Source organism: Ochotona curzoniae, unplaced genomic scaffold (genome assembly GCF_017591425.1).
Source record: "Ochotona curzoniae isolate NIBS_2020 unplaced genomic scaffold, NIBS_Ocur_1.0 scaffold_3890, whole genome shotgun sequence".
Lineage (NCBI taxonomy): Eukaryota > Metazoa > Chordata > Mammalia > Lagomorpha > Ochotonidae > Ochotona > Ochotona curzoniae.
In genome coordinates, this window is record NW_024467115.1 from 2,187,883 (window position 1) to 2,206,714 (window position 18,832).

Consider the following 18,832-nt stretch of genomic DNA (forward strand, 5'->3'; position numbering starts at 1 on the left):
ATTATAAAACACCCTTTTACTACATAAAGTTCCATTTACATTTCTTAAGAATGACTTATAAAACTGCTGACTTTGGCAAATATCTCTGTAAATCATAATATGGACTGATCAGGCATTTCTAATTACAAGCTGAAAACCGGAGTGGATTAGATTTAATTTTCAACACTGCTAGCTGACTACAAAATAACATGCCTAAATATTTTAAAGTTACTATCATTTCAAACCACAATTTGTAAAAAAATAATATTTATGTCAATCACTACTCATTAAGTTAATACAGTCTCCAGGCCAGATTTAAATAGTTCTGGTATTTGGCAGACTTTTCAGAATAGAAATAAAGTTCTGAAACATGAAGTTCTTAAATATGTTAAAATGCGTAACTACAAACACTTTAAGGAGTTACCAAACAACTACCAAAGAACAAAGTAAAATAAAAACCCACAAACAAGAAACTGTAAAAACAGAGCCCAGCACTGTAGCCTAGTGGCTAAAGTCTGCATCTTGAACAAGCCAGGATCCCATATGGGCACAGGTTCTAATCCCAGCAGCTCCACTTCCCATCCAGCTCCCTGCTTGTGGCCGGGGAAAGCAATTGAGAACGGCCCAAAGCCTTAGGACTCTGCACAAGCATGGGAAACATAAAAGAGACTTTGGACTCCTGGCTTCGGACTGGCTCAGCTCCAGCCATTACAGTCACTTAGGGAGTGAATCAGTGCATGGAAGATCTTCCTCTCTCTCTCCTCTCTGTAGATCTGACTTTCCAATAAAAATAAAAATTAATAAATCTTTAAAATAAAAACCATTAGAGCTCACACATCATAAACAAATCATGCTTTTATTTAAAAATCAAACATCTTAGACAAAAAGTCTACTGATCCTATTTAAAACCCTAAAGGTCTCGAGAATAAAAAGATTTGTCTGTCCTTTCAAACATAAGAATGTATGTTACTATAAAGTCTCATGAATGAATGGTGTCTTTTTTGTTAATTTTCTTTTATGAGAGTTCAGCTTTGTAAGATTTGCCCATTTTCCGGCGCCATTAAAACCACTTTTGAAACTCAACTTGGACCATGTTTGATCTTCATCTTCGAGCTAACAAGGTTAGGAAACTTCTCTGATGAATTCTAAAGTAAGAAAAAAAACCCACTCACTCCCACCTCCCTGCCCGGATCCATAGGAGACGCTAATGCCTTTGCCATAGATCTGGAACCAAGTCCCAACTGGGGCTCAACAGTGAAGAAAGGAGAACTGATGGAGAGGCAGGCTGAGGCAAGGTGTGCTGCTGGGAGGCAGTACAAATGCCTGGCAATAACGAGCACTTTTTATTGGGTTCTCTCAATACAGGGGAGAAGTCAATTACTTAAAGTTTTGGTTTTCTTTTGACCTACCTGTCTAAAACCCTACCTGTTGATTTCAGGGAGGCACCTGCTTTGCAGCTAGCTGATGATACTGGTCTGCTCTGTTACACCCGCCCCCAGGCTTCAGAGCTAGGCCTTTTTCCCAACCTAATTCCACATAAAGTCACTGCTCTACACAAATCACAATGAGGAAATGCTTAAATTATGTTTCTATATTACATTTTCTGCTATGGCAAAACAACAAAGCTTGGGTCAGCAAAGTGTCACAGCACCCACTAGCTGTGATGTCCGTATCTCCCAAGGCCACAAGTCTGAGTGCTGGCTGCTCCACTACCCAGCCACCTTCCTGCTATGGCCTGGAGAAGCAGCAGAGGATGGCCCAAGGCTTTGGGACCTTGCCCTAATGGGTCCAGCTGCAGCTGTAGTGGCCACATGGGGAGTGAACGAAGGTATGGAAAATGTCTGTCTGTCTCCCCCTCTCATTCCGTAACTCTTTCAAATAAAATGATTTTTTGTTAATGAGACACTACAACCGTGGTGGGAAAAAAAAGTCCACATTGTGGCAGTGGAGGTTAGCAATGACCCTGCTTATGACAGGAATGAACTGTGAAGGATTGATTTTCATTTTTCGACTTCTGTGTACTTTCAAAATGTTCTTTTCCAAGCAAGCACTAGTTTATAACAAAATAACACCATGAAAGATACTTGCTCTTCCTAACTTGTTATGTTCCTTGCTAAGACATATCTCCAAGTGTAATTTCTGCTGAGCAACTTTGAGGATACACCTGTAACTGCGAGTCTGAGCAAGCAATCCAGCAAAGAAGGGAAGTACTGGTGGGGAAGCTTCAGGCAGCTGGAAAGAGGTCCTGAGATCTGGCACATTTCCCTATGCTGCCCTAATTATGCCACAGGCTTGTCTTTTTGCCTTATCTTCCAACAGACAGAAATAGTCAGGCAACACACCCTTTTAATAGCAACAGTAAACATTCATACAAAAGAGGACTACAGTTCAACAATCAGGCCTACACACCAGAGAAGTTAGCTGTGCCAATCCCAGCATGGTCCTAGAGCCCTGGCCGCCTGTCTGAGACCCTCTAGACCCTTAAAAGAGCCAAGTGATCTGGAAAAAACAAAACAACAAAACAAAACAAACAAACAAACCATTCTGTGAAGGAGGATTGGCCTCCAGCAATGGTTCATGCTCCTTGGGTGGCCTGAGTTTGCATTTCAGCCAGTCTTTCACAGGCTTGTATACATCAATTTGCCCCACACCTTTTCCCCTAAACTCCAAACACGGGCCTACAGGCTTTCCCCAACAGCACTGCAACAAGTTTGCTTCTGAGTGTAGTGTGCTACTTTCAGTAAACTTCCTGAACTAGGAGGCTGTCTTTCAGATTTTCTTTCCTTATTTCTAGGCCTTCTCTCAGACTAAAGTGGCTCATACTAAACACCCCAAACAAAGGACTGGCCACGGGACAATCTAATGGAGATCCACACGCAAACACTTGAAGGGTGCAAGTGGATGACGTTAATAGAATATAGTGTGAGTGTTGCCTATGTGAAACACACAAAGCAACGGTGATCAGAAAATAGCAGAGCAAGTCAGGGACTGGGTTTTTCATAAGCTTACAAGCCTGGGAAGCAAACAGACCAACCCCCCCCAAAAAAGAAAAAACTGAGCAGGAGGGAGCTATTCCATTTATAGAAATCAAGTCAATACAATGAATGTGTGTCCTATGTAATTCTATCATCTCTGTTCTGGATTATCTGTAAGACTGCCGAGCACTAATGGACCTAAAGCAACTGCCAGAGTATTTATGGCAGAAATGAGGGCTGTGCCTCCTCAATGCTCTTAAACCTTAATCTCATTTTGTTTTCTTTCAAGTACCTAAGATCACAGAAGTCTTTATCTACACCCAGTGGGGGTGGGGCAGAGCTGTCCCATTCTTGAGAACAAAGCATGCTCCACCTCCCTCCAGGATGTCCTTAGGATTCTTGTGGTTGGCTTGTCACCCTGCCATCCTGGGCTGTGGAAGGGGGAGGACCCCGACCAGCCAGTCTCCAATGCACAGGTTCACCCTACAGGCTCTGTTTCTGGGAATACTGAGGGAATCCTGGGAAGTTCCAGCACAGCAGGTCCCATTTTTCAGCTGCAGAAATGAGTATTGGACCTCAGGAACTCACTCAGGATCTAAAATCCTAGTGTATTTCAGTTCAACGTGAAGCTCTCAAAATGGCCAGACTCTTCGCAAGCTCCAAAATACCACTGGTTTTTACGATCCCTGACTACGAGGTAATAGACTTAATCTGATTATAGAACTTGCCATAATTACATAATTTTTCCTAAGTTCTTAACATTCCTCCAGGACTGGCATTGTAAATCACTGGGTTAAGCTGCTGCCTGAGACCCCAGATCTCATACAGAAATATGAATTCAAGTTTGGGCTGCTTCACTTCTAATCTAGTCCTGGGTTAATGTTTCTGGGAAGGCAGTAGAAGCTGACGCAAGTATGTAGAACCTGCCACCCACACAGGAGACCTGGATGGAGTCCTGGCCAGTCTAAACCAGCAGAGCCATCTCGGGAGGGAACCAGCAGGTAGAACACATCTGTCTCTCCTGTCTCTGTAACTCTGCCTTTTGAATAAACCTTTAACAAAAACAAAACAAAAAACCAAACTTCATCCAAAAACAGGGCCCGGTGGCATGGCCTAGCACCTAAAGTCCTTGCCTTGAACACGCCAGGATCCCATATGGGCGCCAGTTCTAATCCCACCTGCTCCACTTCCCATCCAGTTCCCTGCTTGTGGCCTGGGAAAGCAGTTGAGCACAGCCAAAAGCCTTGGGGCTCTGCGCCCCGTGTGGGAGACCTGGAAGAAGTTCCTGGATCCTAGCTTCGGATCAGAATAACACCAGCCGTTGCGCTCACTTGGGAGAGAATCATAGGATGAAAGATCTTTCTTTCTCTCTGTCTCCTCCTCCTCTCTGGATATCTGACTTTGCAATAAAAATAAAGTAAATCTTTAAAAAAAGTAAAATAAATTCATCCAAAGACAATCCTGATTAAAATTTACTTTACCCCATCTTACTGTTTTGAGGAATGTTTTGAAGGCTGAGACAAGCCTACTGGGAGAGCTCTGAGATGAAGACGCTTCGGGAATAAAGCATGTCTGACTGAGAGAAGACAAATTCATCCGTCAGCACATATTGTGAAACACAGAATCTGAAGAGGTATACTCGCAGTAAGTTTACGATGTTAAAGGTATATAAGGGTTTTTGTTGAATGTGGAAGAAATATAAGAAAACCGGAGTTAACCCTCACACAATGAGGTCATCACCGTCTGGAGAGATCATTTAGATGAACTGGAAAGTTATTTCTTTATACACCAAAACTTAAACTTTTTTGATCATTTGAGATTTGATTATCTGTCTTCTAGGTTTGTTGAACAGTGGATGGGAAAAGGTAACCTTGGCTTACTGGCTTTCGGCGGGGATCAGAAATAAGCAACAAGTAACATTTATGAGGTGTCCACCGCATGTGTATTTTAAGTATTCCAAGAAGTGGGTGATGCTATCATTCCCATTTCACAAATGGAGAAGCTGAGACTCTAAAACATTAGGTCATTTGCAGAAGGTCACAAAGCTAGTGAGTAATAGAAGTCAGGTCATTTAAGTCTAGAACCTATTCTTTTTTCAGATTTGTTTATATAACAGGCAGAGTGTCTGAGCCCCACGCAATAGCCTAGCAGCTAAAGTGCATTCCTTCATACACCAGGATCCCATATAGGCACCAGTTGTATCCCGGCCACTCCACTTGTCCAGCTCCCTGCCTGTGGCCTGGGAAGGCAGTGGAAGACGACCCAAAGCCTTGGGACCCTGCACCCACATGAGAGATCCAGAAAAGGCTCCTGGTTCCTGGCTTTGATTGGCTCAGTTCTGGCAGTTGTGGCCGCTTGAGGAGTGGACCAATAGACACGGAAGATCTTTCTCTGTAAATCTGCCTTTCCAATAAAATAAGTAAATCTTAAAAAAAAAATCAGGAAGGCGGAGTGTCAGAGTTAGGCGTGAGCGCAAAGGAGAGAGAAAGGAAGAGAGATCAGCCTATCACACACTGGTTTATTCCCCAAATGGCTACAAGAGCTAGGTTTGCGCCAGGCCAAAATCTGGAGTCAGAAACTCCAGTTAGTCTCCCACACGGGTGCAGGGGCCAAAGTACTAGGGACCTTTTCTACTACCTTTCCAGACGTATTACCAAAACTGTAGTGGGTAGTCAGGGTTTGAACCAGCAGTCTATTATGGAAACCTGGCATAGCAGGCAACAACTTAACTGGCTATACCACTATACCGGTCGCCAGAAGTCATCGTTCAAATCACTGTATTGCACAGGTGAATGGAGCAGGAACAGACAGGAGTCTCCACCACCCATCTGGCTGGAAAGAATGGCCAATAAATATGTGTGAGTCTGAAATGTGTGTCTGCCTTTTTAAAGTAGCTACCACTTCTGTTACGCATAGGACAATGTCAGAAGAGCTTGTGTACAGGAATAACTTGAAAGAGCCTCTCACACCACTCCATTCTTCCCAGGGCAACCCTCCCCCCACACTGCACATCACAGACTCTGTCATACTTTCTTTCTCCCTACCTTCTTGATCCTCACTTCTTTTTATACCAATGTATGAAGAATAACAAATGCCTCCATTTCACACAGACAGCATTATAAGCATAGAGGGGAAGTTATATTAAACTTTCTCTGGAAGCTTTAAAAACATCACGCCACCAGCTGCAATTGCTTAAAAACTATTACAGTTCACAAACACTAATACGGGATCAGAACTGTCCTGGCTCTGTTTCGAACTCACTGTACATCAGGGTCTGCAATGAATGCAGTCCATGAACACACTTAGAAGTCTTATTCAGGAGACAGACTGCCACGCGGGGAACAGTCAGCAGAACTCACTGAAGATGGGAACTTTCACTCTCAATCCTGTCACTAACTGGTGATGTAATTTTCAGCTCAATATGCCATAACTTTAAACCTCTGATTTTTTAAAAAAGATTTTAACTTATTCTTATTGGAAAGTCAGCTATACAGAGAGGAGGAGAAACAACGAAGAAAACCTTCTATCCACTGATTCACTCCCTAAGAAGCCAAATGGCCACAGCTGCACCAACCCAAAGTCAGGAGCCTGGAGCTTTGGCTGGGTCTCCCACACAGGTGCAGGGTCTCAAGGCTTTGGGCCATCCTCGACTGCTTCCCCAGGCCACAAGCAGGGAGCTGGATGGGAAGCGGGGCTGCCAGGTTTAGAACTGGCGCCCATATGGGATCCCAGTATGTTCAAAGTGAGGATTTTAGCTGCTAGACTACAGCGTCGGGCCCAGAATCTCTCTTCCTTAAATTACTTAAACACCAGTTTCTCGTTTATCATTTCACTTACTTAGAGAAAAAACAACTGACAGAACATTTTATGCTATCAAGATAGAAGTTGCTGTTCTTATTTTCACCAATCGAAAATCACATTCTTCCAACACACACAAGGATGATGACTCTGTGGATCATAAATGAAAAGATGACAGGTGCTTTTCTGAGCTGGGGAATAATAGCAATCCCAGGGCATTGTGGATCCATTGCGGATCTCGCTCTGTACTTATCCCTCCTCGCTGACACAGATCTGCATGTATTCTTCCTTTTGTCCTTAAGATATATCCTACAACTCTTACATAAAGAATTTGTACTACCACAGCTCAGGCAACAATCTGACTCAAATATGTAAATTCTCCAATGCATTTCAACAAAGTTAGATCTCACATAACAGCCCCCCTTTTTTAATGGTGGTCAAATACTAGGTTCAGTTTCTCAGGATGTATCAGTTTAACAGTTCACCTAAGAAATAACGATGCATCGATCAGAAAATCTATTTTTCTGACCATTTTTTTGAGCCTTAACCATATGAATTCCAGAATTCCAAAAGACAGACTATTCTCCTCAGAGAATTTATCAGTAACTGCAGAGATTAGCCTAAATATAATTAACTATCCATTAACAATCTTCTCTTGCTTTTGCATATTAATGTTAAATTAATCAGCTTCTACTCTAAACCTTAATTTACAGGTCTTCTTGTTAATGAGAAGCCTTTACAAACTCTGCATGCCCTCTCCCTGCTCTTAGAGGAATGCTCGCTGGTTGGCCCATGTTCAAGGACATGGTATATCACGGAGCTGGGGGCTGTGGAACAGGCAAGCGACCCAAGCTCCTTGGGTCAGCTTTTCAAACTGTGGCTTTTGTTGTTTTGTAAGCACTGTTTTCCATATCAGAACTTCTCATAGAAATAAACTGAAAAAATAAGTTTGAAAATTTCCTTAGTTTTAAATCAAAGTAAATCATTCCCAAATCTGATCTTCATGAAAAAAAGAGTTAACTGCCAATAATCAGCTGCCAATAATTATATATTATGTTCAAGGCTGTATGTAGAAGGCCAAACTAAAAGATAATAAAAATCTATTTTAATTACTAGCTACCAATATCAACATTTATTGATGGTTGTAGAAGGCCTAGAATAAAAGACTAATAATGCCTTGTTTGGAGAAAAAGACATTTGTGACCCCTTTACTGACGGGCCCCAGTGTCTTACACTACAGTCCCAAAGCCTAAGCACTCTTGAGTGAGTGAGGTTGATGCAGACTACAGTCTCAGACAGAAGGAAACCTCTCTGAGGTCTCATATTCAACTCCCTTTACCCAAGAAATGGAACAATAAACTGCCCATTCCCCCAAACTGAACGATAAACCTTGTCTGAAATGATGGTGTAAACTCATAGTACAGACCAAAAAAAAAAAAAAAAAAACCGAAAAACCCAACTTCCGAATTTTTTTTAAAAAGGTGGAGTAGAAGAAATGCATTATTTTCCTAGAAGTTCCATCATGCTACTGAACTTGTGTGCTTTGTCATTCCAATACTGCTATTAAAATCTAAGCACACCAGAACACAAACATAAGACCAAAGTCATGAAAATAAATGTGGACTCTGTATGTTCATACCATTAGTTTCAGGAACATTCCAGAATTCGTTCATTTACAAAGTTTTCAGAGGGACAAAGGAAACAATATCTTTATTTTTAACTTGAATTTTTACATCAAATGTTCACCATCCAACATATTAGTATGGAAATCACTCAAAACTTTTTTTATAAAGGTATTAAAAGCAACTTCTCTGCCTCTCCTTTAAAGATACAAATACGATAAAAACCTTCTGAAGTGCAATAATGCAATTGTGTTCGTATTATTTTTTTTAAAAAAAGGAACCAAATTCATTGAAGCAAGGTTTGTCTTAAATTACAGTCTAAGTGTCCAACATGTTACACCTACTTTTGCCTTCTCTATTTTAACAGAGACATTACTGCTTTGAGGTATACTACATAACCTAAGTATAAAGAGAATTTAAAAAACACAGATAAAGAACAAAATTAAAGCAAAAAAAAAAAATTCCTTGGTCTACAACAAGAAGTACACAGCACTTCCCCAAACTGATTGTAAACGTATCAAGTCCAGTACCCCATTCACTGTGGGCAGCCACTCTTTCTAACAGCATGGTTTTAGAAAAGCATGTGTTACTCTTTAATTTAGAAAGGCAGACACCTGCCTGAACTAATCTAATGGAAAATCATAATCCATTTCTTTCCGTTATCCAGGGACTAAATACGGAAGGTAATTATGTTGGCTCTTTTGGGTTCTCAAGGCAACATGGAATTTTAAAGAACACATTTAGTGTCACCACTTTATGCAAAACTGGGCAGTTTCAAAACATCTAGGTGCTAAAATGTTAGTTTCCTATTTATACAGAAGCCACAGCCGCTTCTTGTGCATGGCTAATTAAGAACTTATGACTTCAAGATGGCTAGGCACAGTTAACATGCCTTCTCAACGGAGGGCTCCTCCTGCAGTGCTTCTGTTCCAAACGCACTGTTACAACTGGTCAGTGCTACCAGCTTTTGAACATCTACAGAACTGAAAATCTTTCCTGGGGACACTGTGATGCACTCTACCTGGCAACTCATATGAATTCAGATGCAAGAAATGCATAAATTAAACTCTATATTTAACGTTAGCACATGCAGATACAGATTGCCTGTTGTTTCAGTAGGACAGTGTTGAGAAGGCTCGGTCAGGACAGCCTTGATCCTCTTCCCTGGTTGGATGTCACTGATGGGATTTCATGAAGAGGGAAGAGCAGCACTCATCCCAGTCTGGGAGGTTTGCTAAACCTGAGAGGCCAGAGCACAGCCAAAAGAGAGGAAGACTGGAGAAGCGAGCTACACGCACGGGGAACAGAAAGGCATCCTTCCTAGAAGACAGGTGAAGGACTCAAGTGCACTCTTACTGGTCCAGTTACAGCTTCGCCAAACTCATCTGTTCTTAAGGTCTCATATCCGGCAGCAACAGACCGCCTGCTTTTGCAGCCACTCAAGCAAAACACCGTCCCCACCACTTCGCCATTCTGCATACTTTCTGAACAGGTAATCAGGAGGCTTCCTTTCCTGAGTATCACCCAGTAGGAGAGCACAAAAGTCAAAAATTAATGAACGTTCACAGACTACCACTTTTCAAAATGCCAAAGTACCACTTCCAAGCATAATGTATTTTACAGAACTGAACGGAGTTTGGCGTGGCATGTTTTTGATTCAGCTCCTGCCCCTTTGGACTCTTGTGTGACACACAGCTGGCACAGTTTCATGGCGGGGAGCAGTCCTGGAGGGAGGCTCGTTGACAGAGAGCCTGGTAACAGGTGCCTGGCCACAAGTCTGGGCTTCCCCTCAGTCCTGACTCGGTCACTGACCGAGTCCTTCAACTCTCCTCATTTAAACAGGAGGCTTTGAGGGGTTTTGAGATCTCCTTGAGTTTTAAGCTGTCCACGAACTAAGCTTGTTACAAGTCCTAAGCAAAAATTGCCAGAAAGAAATTATGCAACACTTGCCAAAGTCCATGTTTGTGCTAGATTAACTTGGTCACCATGGGTTGCTGAGCAGGCAAACCTGTTGCATCACACCTAATTCCAGATCTCTGACAGTACACCAGAAATGCAAGAGGCAGCACACTGGCTTTTAAAACGCCCCCTCGCCGCCTCCCCCCGCCAAGCAAATAGTAATATCCTTCCTGTGATGAGGAGTTCTCAAGTTTCACCTTTATAGCCTGTATGTACACAAGAGTGCCACCTGGCAGAACGGGCCACCTGACTTCACACCGGCTGGGCTGGCTTCTGCTGGAACCGTTTCATCAGGCATGATTGAGACTCTGCGTTTCTATTAAAGCCATGTCCCAGCTGGATGGGGGCGGGAGGGGGAGAGCGGAGTGGAAGAGGTTGTTCAGTTCTGCTCTGCAGCCTGTCATCACCTGTCTAGTATCCACCTGGTCTGGCTGATGCTCTTCTGAGCATGCAAGTTCAAAGCAAGGGGGTTTGACCTCAGATTTTAAAACGGGTCGTGTCTGGTGTGACACTGAAAACGGAGCATAGAAGAAGCTTCTGACCTGGCTCCTGATGGGAAGGGAAAACCTCTGGGTCCCCCCTGCACTCACACAAGCAATCTGGAGTTGCAAGGGTGGACCCATTTTCCCAGACGACGGGGCCTCCGGCACGCGTTTCTGGCCCGGGGCACTCACCTCTTTGATCTTGGCCCTCTTCTCGCGGACCAAAGCGTCGGCGGGCTCCCGGTTCTCCACCCCGATGGGCTGCGTGAAGTCCACCGGAGGCAGCCTCCGGAACGGCGCGCGGTCCCGCAGCTGGTCCTGAGCCACCTTCTCCTTCTCGCGCAGGATATCTCTCTGGATCTCCTCGGGCAGTTTCTGCAGCGTCTCCTTGGCCTCCCTCAGGGCCCGCTCGTGGTTCTCGCGGATCCTGGCCAGGTGGTCCTCCAGGTCCACCGCCGGGTCCTCAGGCGCGCCTTCCTCCCGGTGCCGGGCTCGCCCTTCGGCCGCGTCCTCGGCGCGCACCCCGGGCCCGGGCTTGTGGTCCGCAGCCGGCTGCAAAGCGGGGCTGGAGTGGAACAGGACCCCGCTGAGCAGCTTGGAAGAGTCGGGCAGGAAGAAGATCGCCCCGAAGCAGAGCGTGATGAAGGCGCTGAACACCAGCAGCAGCACGAACTTCTCCGTCAGGCGGAAGGCGGCGGGACCAGACCCCTTCCTGCCGCCGCCGCCGCCGAGCCCCCCGCCCAGGCCGCCGCCCGCGGGGCTGCCGAAGAGCGGCAGGAGCCCCCCCAAGGGCATCGCCGCGGCCGCCGGCTGGCCGTCTGTCCAGGGGTCCGGCGCCGCACCGCTCAGCAGCCAAACTTCGCCGCCGCCGGGCGTCAGCGGCTGCGGGGCTGGCTCGAGCGCATCCAGGCCATCCAAGCCGTGCGGCCGGGCTGCGGGATCCCCCCGGGGACAGCGCTCCCCGCCAGGTCTTCTCCCGGGGGCGGCTCCTTTAGCAAACAGGCAGACGCGACAGACCGCCGGCTGCAGCCCCTGCGGAAAGACGAGACAGGAACACGGAATGAGCACGGTGACAAAGTTTCCCGCGGGTCTCCGCCCTCCCCCGGCCGGGCCAGCAACAGGACAGCTCTCCCTGCGCACGGAATCCGGAGTCCAGCTCCGGGCACCGCCCTCGCAGCCCCACGCCTCGGACTCGGGGTGAAGTTTGCGGGTCCCGACGAGGGGCGGGGCGCTCGGCGCACACCTGGGGCCGGGCAGCGCGTGCCGACAGCTCCGGGAAGCGGGGCAGCGCTCCCGGGAGAGCAGAGACGCGGCGCGGGTTCAGGGGGGAAGGAGGGCGCGTCAACTTCGGCCGCTCCCCATCCCGCAGCCGAGGACACCGGCAGCCCTGTGGGCGCGCAGCCCCTCCGCCGCGGCTCAGGTGGGCGAGCAGGAGCGAGCAGGGCGGCACGATGCCCTCCGCCGCGGCCCCGCCAGCACTAAAAGCTACTGCCGGTCTCGGGGCGGTCGGAAACGAGGGCGGTGACGCGGCCGGAGAGTGACAGCTCGGCCCGGCCAATCTGGCGCCGCCCAGGGCCCCGCGGGGGCGGGGCCGAGGCTGGGAGGGGACGGCGCGGGCGGGGAGTTTACGGGAAGCGCAGCCGGGCGAGGGGCCCTGACGGGGCCCGGGGTCGGGGGCGGGGAGGGCGCGGGGTCCCCGAGGCGTGCGGCGGGCGGAGCCGGCCCCGTCACGGGGCTCCCCCACTCCCCAAGGCCCGGCAGGCGGGACCCCGGGGCGGCCGAGGCACGAGGAGCGCTGGGCGGGCGCTCAACTCCCTGGTCAGCCCGCTCTGACACGCGCCCGCGGCCGGAGCCTGCCCCGAAGGGTCCGCGAAAGCCGAGGAAAGCCCGGCCCCGGTGGCTCTGAGGCGCGTCTCTCCTCCGGTTACCGAGACAGGGATTCCCCGGCGCCCGGGAGCTGCGGAAGCCCAAATCCCCGCGTTCCGAGGTGACCGCCTCGAGGGCCCTCTAGTCTAACATGCTTTTTGCGTCCTGAGACACCAAGGTTCTGCGGTTGCTTAGGACTCTTCAAACACACACCCTCTCCCCCTTCCAAAAAAAAAAAAAGGAAAGGAAAATAAAGTTGTGTGTGCCTCCCCGCCAATCTCCCCATCCCCCGGCTTTCAAAATTCATTTACCTCATTGCAGTTGGTCAAATTTTCCATTCAAAGAAGACAATTTTAGGCTGCCAGAGCTTCAAGCAATAAATTGAGCACTTTGTTGAAATTAAGTCTTGGATCCGACTACTTCCAGCGAAGGAAGGACTCGGTCCAATAGAGATTGTTTTCCAGACAGCCTTACAGGGTTTGATATCTGGGGAATGTCATGGAAACGCTGGCTCCACCCCTAGTGACATCGCTCAGAACACCCTAGCCCCTGCGGGTTCGGCAGAGGAAGCCCTGGTGCCCCGAGGCCGCCCCCCTTGCACCAGGCTGCCACCAGGATCCCCTCGCCACTGCCCCTGCCCCCCCAGGAAACAGCGCTGCGTTGTTTTCCAGAACGCGTTCTGGATTTCTCCGTTGCTCCAGCGAGGAAAAAGTTGACTGACTTCCCGTTTCTAGAAGCTGCTTAGTGCATCCTGACTTTACACCCACCCTTCTCTGGAGCCCTGAGTCCAGGTCAGCTACCACTTGCATTCACACAAAGGAAGCCGCTGGCACCTGCCGCTGCCCACACCACAGTTATTTCCAGGTGTTAGGCTAGGTGAGAAAATAGACAACAGAATCACAAACCCTGATTCCAGCTTGCATTTAAGGATTAACTTGTGCCATCATTATTTGTTGGATGTTTGTTTTGTGTAAAGTATGTCAAGCATACAGTTGAAGTTCTTATCTGTGGGGAATTATGGTTTGATAAAGTCGGCTTTATGGCTTGGTTATTTTGATTCGTGCTATGAAATTCTATGCCCAGAAGAGTGCAGCATATCCAAGCAGGGTAATAAAATTTAGACCGAAAAAGAAAACAGAAATGATCTCTCTCTCTCTCTCTCTCTCTTTTTAATGATGAAAAGGTATTTTTTCTTTCAAACTACTTTGGTAGGTTGTGAATAGGCTGAAGTATTTGAACACTGTGAACACACATTATTCCCAACAAGTTCCTTAAAATTGAGCTGTCTCATGTGTAAATGGAAGACGATAGGTTGAAATTGGCATAAACACGCACAAAAAGCCAATCTCGTTATGGTCATGTTTTAGGGACTGTTTATTTTTTTAAATTATGTTCTGGCCACAGAAATATTTAGATACTTTAATTCTAAATAACTGTTTGATCCAGAAGAACAATAAAAGCCTCTTTCAGTGCTTGTTTGTTCAAATATTGAAAGAGATGTATAGCCTGATTCTGTTTTAACACTCTAATTTTCACACCAAACCAGTCTAGTCATTTAACCTATCACCTAAGGGTATCACACAAGAACTTTAAATTTTCTTCATCTGTATTTACTTCTCAATCTTTTAAGGCATCCTTATTTTGGTTCATGTTTAGAAAATTTCTTTAAAGATTGTTTTCTTAGTATCTAGAATTCTTTCCAAGACATAGGTTTATTATGACTTTAATAATTTATTGAAAAGGAACTTAGCATGTTTGGGTAGACATAGTGCCTACCAGAGGGTGTCATGCTTACTTCAGGTGGCATGAGCAATGCTTGTGTTTGGGCTAAAGCCAGTTTAGAAAAAAAAAAAAAAAACCAGAGAAGTATCTCATGTGGCATGCCCCTTTAAAATAACCATGCAAAATCCTGTGTAAGGGTGGAGAAGAAGAAGGCAGTTGGTGAGTGAAAACTAGCATTTTATCGACAAGTCGGACACTGTGCCCTGCTTTCAGTAAGCACAGGGCACTGCCCAGTCCCCATTTGGAAAGCAATGCTTTGTACAGGAGATGAGCACAGTTTAGAGTCCCTGATTCTGGCCCATCAGTTGACCAAACCTTGAAGGAGCGCTGCCTTAGGCCCGCAACCCCACCACGGTAACTACCTGAAGATAGAGCATCATCTTGTGAATCAATAATCATGGTAAAATTGGGAGATTTTTCTAATGATGAATGATTTAATTCAACTTGGCAACATGATGATTCTGGGCGATTTTTTCCTCTAAATGCAAGTATTTTTTGCCAGTCTTTCTGAACTGACCCCTTTGCACCTTTTGCAAGTCTGCTTGTAAACTTTATTTTACTCATCTCTATGTGTCTTGTTTGACTAATTATACTTTTGCGTATTTTTGGATAAAATCTTTATTAGTACGCAATTTTAAAAGCCTGTTATAGTTAGAAATACCTCCAAAAGTACAAAAAAAAAAAAAAACACCTAATATATTGGGCTACTTGGGTTTCTCTGCTTTTAAAATAACATTTAACAAAGGATAGATTCAACTTATACCCTAACATGCTTAAAGTAAGACATAATCACAGTTATTAGCAAGATTACAGAGGGAAAATTGGTAATTTTTTTGTATAAAAACTTGATGAGTTCATATTTTTAAAAATTGTAAGCCCTCAAACTTTATGATGCAGGGATGTTTCTTATCAAAGAGTTCCTGAAAGGCACTAATGAGAAGTTTATGGAAAATGCCTCTAAATACTTTTGTTCTTAGATTTAAAAATAATCTAATAACAAATTAAATTTCTCATTAATTTTCCTATAGAAGATTTTGTATTGGTTTTTGAATTCCAGGTAAGCTTTCATTTTACTTTTAGAAAAATTAAAACGCAATATGCAAGAGAGAGTTCATTACCAATATTGCTTTTAAATTTTCTGCAATGGACAGCTCTGATTTTCACATGAAGCTTAATGGGATGGGAATGGACTGAAGTTTTAATAGAAATTGTTACTATTTATTATTAGATTGAAGTTCACAGTCATATATATGATACCTCGCTTTTATTCCTTCTTCCTCTATCTTGGAATTATCTTAGTGACAATCTGGTGTGTGTGTGTGTGTGTGTGTGTGTGTGTTTTATTTGTTTGCTTGATTTGTTTGGGCTTCCCTTTTTTTAATAGAACTGCATTTCCCTTTGGTGTTCTAGCAGGGAAGAGGTGGAGGCAAGGGGTTGAATAGCCCCTCTGTCCTTGTGAACTCCTGTTGAAAGGTGTATTTTTATTTTGAGTATTAACTTCATAAATTTTAACAACATTCACTTAAAAAAACATTGTATTCCACAAGTATTTGTGAATTGTCTCTGGAATTTTCAGAGCATTTCTCTCCAAAGAAAGCATTTTGTAAACCTTGCTCTGGGTTCCTGGCCTGCTCCACCAAGAGGGGAAGAACAAAATGTCCGAAGAAAATGCTGTTTCAATGGTAGTAGTTCTTGTTGGTTTGTTTTTTTATTTTGAGTGGTACAGCTTGGGAAAAATAGATTCCTTTTTTTTTTTAAGATCTATTTATTTGTATTGGAACATCAGATATACAGAGGAGAGAGAGGAAGATCCTCCGCAGCAACAGCTGGAGCTGAGCAGATCTGAAACCAGGAGTCAGGAGCTTCTTCCAGGTCTCCCACGCAGGTGCAGGGTCCCAAGGCTTTGGGCCATCCTCAACTGCTTTCCCAGGCCACAAACAGGGAGCTGCATGGGAAGTGGAGCTGCCGGGATTAGAACTGGAGCCCATATGGAATCCTGGTACGTTCAAGGTGAGGACTTTAACCACTACCCTATCGCGCCGGGCCCTAATAGACTCCTTTTAAAAAGGAGATGTAAGATGGTGGTTTTAGAAAGATTCTTTTCAACTTTGAAGGTCAGAAAGGCATGTGGTTTTCCTTCTTCATATGTAGCTTTGTATTGGTGAGAAGAGTAGCATGAGTATTCCCCTTGCAGTGTTTTTGTTTTAGACTGAAAAGTGTTGAAAGAAATAAGCAAGTGAAAAGATTTGCTTCAGTACCTAGGGTAGGGTTTGAGTAAGAGTAGAATTTCATGATAGAGGACCTGGCAATGTGGTCCTGGCCAGTAAGTCAGCTGTCTTCTGTGACTGCCACTTCATCTCCAAATTGTTCACCTCTTAGTTTAAATGAGATAATGTATATAGGCATGACATAAATTTAAGTCAGTTTCTCATTTAAAAAACATAGTATTGGGAGTGGTGAAAAAAACAGTGCTTTAAGAAGACTCAGGAAAGGGTGGCAAGGGCAAAATTTTGGATTCCATTAATAACATATTGATGTTAATTACTTAATATTAATAATATGTCACTGTACCCTGAACAATGTTCCCTGGAAACAGGGAACTGAGTAGGAGGAATCGCCTTGGAATGGTAGCTGTTCCTTCCCTTTGTAAGTAGGACCAAAAGCCATTCCAACTAATTTTAAGGTTCTAAAGGACTTGAGAAGCTGGGAGTGACAAAGTCTCATAGGGACGGAATGCTGTTCAGTGTTTAGTTAGTCAGGAATCTGAGGGGCCAGGGCAGAAAGAATAGACAGGGAATGCTGGCAGAGATCATGAGGAGTCCTTATATGTGATGTATTTGAAGTTGATGACTTGAACAGATATTGTATTTTCAAAGCTTCCTTCCATGATCAGAGGAAGAGATAAAACTTTTACTTTCTTAGTTTTTAATGCATTATAATGGCAAATTTTGAAGATGTAGCCTTAACAAAAACAACTACAAAATCCAGCATTCTCAGCTCCATGAAATATCTTATGCTGTTCCAGAAAACCAAAACAAAGAGAAAAAAGTTGTGATCTGTTTTTTGATCCAATCGGATTTTTTTTTAACATAAAGTGAAATGAAACCACATGTGCTTCTTTCTATTTGGGAGAAACTGTCAACAACTATGACATGACAGTGCTTGGCTTTCCAATCTTATTGCAAAATCATTGTGCTGCTTGTACCACATGTGTGATCTCTCATTTTGTCCGTGAGAATAGAACTTTGTCTTAGCACTGAGTCTGTAAATACAAAAGAATTTGTTTCTGTTTCTTTACCCACTAAACTTATTTTTCAAGTTCACTTGGAGTCTTGTTTTAGAATGCTTAGATTCATTTAGGGGTAGAAGTGAAAGTAGATCTGTCTCACAGATAATACCTGAATAAATGATAGTTTCTGATTGTTGGACTGGTAGCCTGTTCCTCTGATACAATTAGTACTGATCTTGACTGTGGGAATGAGGGAGAGACATACTGAAATTACCTTCATAAATGATGGGGGAACAATTCCAAGCCAGTGACCCATGTATTCGTTAGTCGTAATTGGCTGGTAGGAGCAGGGGCTCTTGTGTGGTGTCTGTATATTACTAGGCTTCTACTATGGTAAATAAGATCAGTTGGAGATGACTCCTAGATTGTTAACAGTTATTGAACATTCACAATGCCATTAGTTTCCCTGTTCATATCTAATATTGCAAATGTGCAATACAGTCCATTATTCTTTTTTTAAGATACATTATTTTTATTGGAAGGGCAGATACACAGAGAGAAGAGACAAAGATCCTCCGTCTGCTGGTTCACTCCTCAAGTGATCACAATGGCCAGAGCTAAGCTGATCTGAAGCCAGGAGTCAGGAGATGCTTCTGGGTCTCCCCTGTGGGTGCAGGGTCCCAAGGTTTTGGGCCATCCCCCACTGCTTTCTCAGGCCACAGGTAGGGAACTGGAGCAGCCAGGACATTAACCAGCACCCATATGGATTCCAGCACCTGCAAGGCGTGGATTCAGCCACTAGGCCATTACACCAGGTCTGACAGTCTATTATTCTAATTCCATTATGTCTTCATTGATTGTTAACAAAAAATGAAAAATATCAGATGCCTAAAAATGCCATCCATTTTGCATTCTTAACATTAGAATCCATGTATGTCTCCATTAAGAAATTAACTTCGATATCAATATCAGTGAATAAGCATTATAAAGAATTTAATTTGCTTGAGTAAAACTAGAGATAGTTTCTTGTACTTATTTTTATAAAGTTTTTAAAAGATTTACTTATTATTTAAAGATTTGTTTTAAAGATTTATTTATTTGTTTATTGGAAAGGCAGATTTTATGGAGAGAAAAAAGATC

General features: G+C 44.5%; 1 protein-coding gene across 1 annotated transcript in view; it reads right to left on the minus strand.

Annotated features, from left to right (window-relative positions):
* Window positions 1-11,610, minus strand: part of MAN1A1 (mannosidase alpha class 1A member 1) — a 173,884-nt gene extending 162,274 nt beyond the window's left edge. Inside the window, exon 1 of the mRNA XM_040965569.1 lies at window positions 11,008-11,610. Within this exon, the coding sequence (XP_040821503.1) occupies window positions 11,008-11,610 (603 nt within the window). The remainder of the gene's footprint in view (window positions 1-11,007) is intronic.
* Window positions 11,611-18,832: the final 7,222 nt, after the last annotated feature.